This window comes from Wyeomyia smithii, chromosome 2 (assembly GCF_029784165.1).
Source record: "Wyeomyia smithii strain HCP4-BCI-WySm-NY-G18 chromosome 2, ASM2978416v1, whole genome shotgun sequence".
Classification (NCBI taxonomy): Eukaryota; Metazoa; Arthropoda; class Insecta; order Diptera; family Culicidae; genus Wyeomyia; species Wyeomyia smithii.
This window is the reverse complement of record NC_073695.1, coordinates 150,386,972-150,391,393: the sequence shown is the minus strand read 5'-3', so window position 1 is coordinate 150,391,393 and position 4,422 is coordinate 150,386,972. Positions and strand designations below refer to the sequence as shown.

The following is a 4,422-nucleotide window of genomic DNA, read 5'->3' as shown; positions in this document are numbered from 1 at the left end:
TGTCGTGCTACGGTGCGTCCACCCAACGGCCAGTATTTTAATCTCACCGTACCAAGCAGTAATTGCGGACCTGCGTGTAGTAACTTATGGTGGTAATGCTCAAGAAGAAGCCTTGTGAATGGATGCCTTGCTAGAAGCACGACGGGGTGCTTAGTTTCCTCGTTACTAGGTGAATTGGCTAGTCGTCCTCCAACTCTAATTAATTTCTCCTCTGACATTACCGGGTTAAACCAGCGTAACGGTGAGTTCCGTTGTACAACTGAATTATTCGAGAGTGCCTTCCACTCGTCCACAAATACCTCTCTCTGCACGCAACGAATTAACGTCTGTTCTGCCAATTTCAGCTCCGATGCCTTCAAGAAGCCACTCCGCTCATTTCGCTCCACTCCTTTGGAACGATCCAGACGTCTACAAAAGTGTGCAGTACACCTCAAAAGCGCTGTGAACGGCGAAAATTTCCTTACGTACCAAGAGCTAAATGCTTCCTGCTGGCTTGTGCAATGCAAAACCGAACGACGAGCTTCTCGGGTTACATCCTCTGCAATAGAATCGGCTGGCTGCTCTGGCCAGAATTCCCTTTCTGCCTTGAGTCACGCCGGGCCTTCCCACCAGAGAACGTTGTTCTGAATTTGATTCGGGTTAATTCCCCGTGAGATAATTCTCTAGGATTCTCTAATCCCGGAACATGCCGCCATATCTTATTTTTGGTAAGCACTTGGATTTTTGCTACCCTATTAGCTACAAACGTTGTCCATGTTGACGGCGCAGCCTTGATCCATCTGAGGACGCAGGTGGAATCCGTCCAAAAGGTCATTTCCATGTCCATTGTCAGAGCCACAACCACTTGTTTCGATAGTTCTGCCGCTATGCGTGCTCCGCATAATTCCAACCTTGGTATGGATTGGCATTGCAGCGGTGCCACCTTAGATTTGGAAGTGAGTAGTGCGACTGAAACATTTCCTCCTTTATCTATGCTTCTGACATACGCACACGCTCCATACGCACGCTCGGACGCGTCTGAAAACACGTGCAGCTCCACAGAGACTGCTTTTGGTCGAATCACACAACGACTTATCACCAGCTCGTTCAACGATAGTAGCTGACTGTGAAAATATCTCCAATCACCTTGAACTTTCATTGGTAGGGGCTGATCTCACCCCAATCGGTTATCCTTTCCATCCTTCAAGCACCACAGGAACTGCATAAACACCTTAGCAGTTGTTATCACCACTCCAATCAAGCCCAGCGGATCAAAAAGTGTTGCGATGATTGATAGAACTCTGCGTTTCGTTAGTGTTTCGCCCTCAGTTAAATCTGATACCTTGAACCGAAAATTAAACACGTCCGTGTTTGGATGCCAGATGAGTCCCAACGTTCTTACTGCTGGATCTGAATCCAGTTGGTATCCCTCGGTCCTTACCACTGCTAAATTGTCCTCTGACATGCCTTGCAAGGCTGAGGGACAATTTGACGCCCACTTCCTCAATCGAAAGCCGCCCTTCTGCAGCATTTCCTCTAACTGCATTCTTAACCTAAATGCTGTTTCCTCATCATCGACCCCAGTCAAAACGTCGTCCATATACACGTCTTGATCCACAGCCCTTGCTGCGAGAGGAAAATGTGTTCGCTCATCCATAGCGAGTTGTTTGAGAGTCCTGGTTGCTAGAAACGGTGCGGGCCTGGTCCCGTACGTCACCGTGGTTAGCTCATATGTTTCGGCATTCTTGCTGCTGTCTGTTCGCCACAAGATGCTTTGAAGCGGCCTATCCGCTGCGTTAATTTTAATTTGCCTAAACATTTTCTCGATATCAGAAACTAACATAATTTGCTTCGTTCGACTACGCAAAATAATCGTTCGGAGATCCTCCTGTACTACTGGCCCCGTCAGTAATATATCATTTAGCGACACTCCGGTTGCCGTTTTACAAGACGCGTCAAATACTACCCTGACCTTAGTAGTAGTACTCTCTTGCTTAACCACCGGATGATGTGGTAAATAGCAGCGAGATCCTCGCTCTAGGGAACGCGTTTCCACCATACGCATATGTCCCAGTTGTAGGTCTTCTTCAATAAACTGATCGTATTGCTGCCGCAACTCTACGTCCTTCAGTAACCTACGTTCTAATCCTTGAAGTCGCCGAAATGCGATGTCCCTTGACTCGCCAATCTTTGCCAATGCGCCTTCAACCTTGGGTAGAGAAACTGTGTACCGACCATCGGATCCTCGTTTCACAGTTTGAGCAAACTGCTTTTCGCAGCGTAACTCTTCCGGAGAATAATTTGTGGGTAACCCAATCTCCTCACAGGACCAAAACCGACTTAATAATTCTTCCAGACCGACCGCCATATTGCAGGAAATAACCGAACTATGTTGGAAATTATCCACCGCACCGGAAACTACCCATCCAGAGACTGACTCCGTCAGCATCGGTAGATTTTCTCTCAGCCGAACCTCATTTCCGGCGTTAAAAAATAAAAAGAAATGCTGTATGCCTAGCACCAAGTCTACTGTCTTGGATACGAAAAATGCTGCTCCATCCAGCCAAATTCACATTTGTTATGGGGAGGTTGGCCGTCACTTTAGGCAACAGTAGAAATTCCATTCTACGCGTGAAGTCTGTTACTCGAGACTTGATGGTGGTGTTTGCTGTTTGTTTTACCCTTGTACTTGAGTCGCCAATTCCGCATACTGCCACGTCAAACCTTCGACGTTTAAGTTTCATTTGTTGAGCCAATCCTACTGTCATAAAGTTGCATTCGGAGCCGGAATCTAGTAAAGCTCTCGCTGGAAAACGAAAGCCTTGGTCGTCTTCCACCAATACGACCGCTGTCGCCAGCAGCACTGATGATACTCTATGACCAGATACATTTGTTGATACTTGGGATGTACTAGCAGCCTGAGATGACACCTCTTTAGTTGCACCACTGTCTTTGCTAATCCTTTCCTTAGCAGCATGGTTGCTTTCAGCTCTGAAGCATACCAACGTGTGATGCTTTTCCTTACAGATGCGGCAAACGTATTTTGATGGACAATCCGAAGCCCTGTGCCCCTTTCTAAAGCAATTCCTACAAGGAGAATGCGTCCGAAGTAGTTTATCCCGGGCAGACACCGTTAGCTGCTGAAACGCTGAACATAGATACAACGGATGCGACTCTGTGCACGCCACGCAATTTTCCGTTGTGTTTTGAACAACATTATGACTATGACGCGCTGGAGTAAAAACCTTCCTAAATTGTCATGAAAACTCTGGCTTGGCTTCCGTAGGCTTCGTGTGTAATGATCCAAAAACTCGTACCCTCCTTTGTAGAAACTCAGTTAAATCTTTCACTGTGTCATTTTCCTTCGTCGAAGAATATTCTTCCCAGGCACGTCTTGTTGCGTTATCTAATCGTGTGGATAAAATGTCCAACAATAGCAGATCCTTGTAATCTACTGGTTGTATAAGCTGATCCAGTGTCTGAACAACCCGTTCAAAGCCTTCCAACAAGGCCTGCAACTCAGCGGAAGATTCTCTCGTTAACGAAGGTAGCTTGAAAAGTGCTTGCACCTGCCTTCGTTTCAGAAACTTGCTATCATTATATCGTTTGGTAAGCGTATCCCAGGCAATTTGGTATTTTGCCCTTGTGATAGATATTGGGTCTATCAACGCTTTTGCCCCACCAGCCAAACATCCCTTTAGGTAGTGGAACTTCTCAACATCGGGTAGATCGGCCTTCCAGTGAATCAACGAAGTGTAAAGATCTCGAAAACTCAACCACTCATCAATATTTCCATCAAACGTTTGATGTTTGATTTGTGGGAGACGAACGTGCTCAACGGTAGGTTGCTGCGTCGTATCATTCGCGCGAAGAGAAGCATTCATGGCCGGATGTTCCTCCAATTCCTTAACCTTGTCCAAAAGTACCGATTTTACCGCATAGTACTTGTTGCCAAACTCCGACCGCTGCTGTATGTAAGCTTCATCTTCTGCCGTATAGTCTTCCTGAATTTCGATTTCCAAGATGACGTCATTCACCTTCTCCCACAACTCTTCTAGCTTCTCAAGTCGCACCGTCACCTGGCTAGCAGTAGTATCAACACTGAACGCTTGTGCAGACTCACCGATATCCTTAAACATGGTTAGAAACGACTTCAATTTAGTTTGAAGCGTCTTTAGCGTGGGGGATTTTTTAGAACTGGTCGATGTCGTCGCCGGCATTGCGACGTTCACGATTTGACAGGGCGATTTGAAAAACGAATAATTGGATGTAATAATCTGTGAAGTCTCGAACTTCGGCTGAACATATACTGTAGAGCAATTCTATATTTACCTGGAGAAACAGGGTTTGTTGCAATCTCTACAAAACAGTTTAACCGGAACAGCGATTTAAAGTCAAAGAAGAACAGCGCAACCAATTTCCAATATCACATCTGCCTTCTTG

At 46.1% G+C, this 4,422-nt stretch overlaps 1 protein-coding gene across 1 annotated transcript; it reads right to left on the bottom strand.

Moving 5' to 3' along the window:
* Positions 1–3,236: 3,236 nt before the first annotated feature.
* On the bottom strand, positions 3,237–4,199 carry LOC129720072 (uncharacterized). Its single transcript, XM_055671482.1, has one exon. The coding sequence runs from the start codon at positions 4,197–4,199 to the stop codon at positions 3,237–3,239; it is 963 nt and encodes a 320-aa protein (XP_055527457.1).
* Between the last annotated feature and the right edge of the window lie 223 nt (positions 4,200–4,422).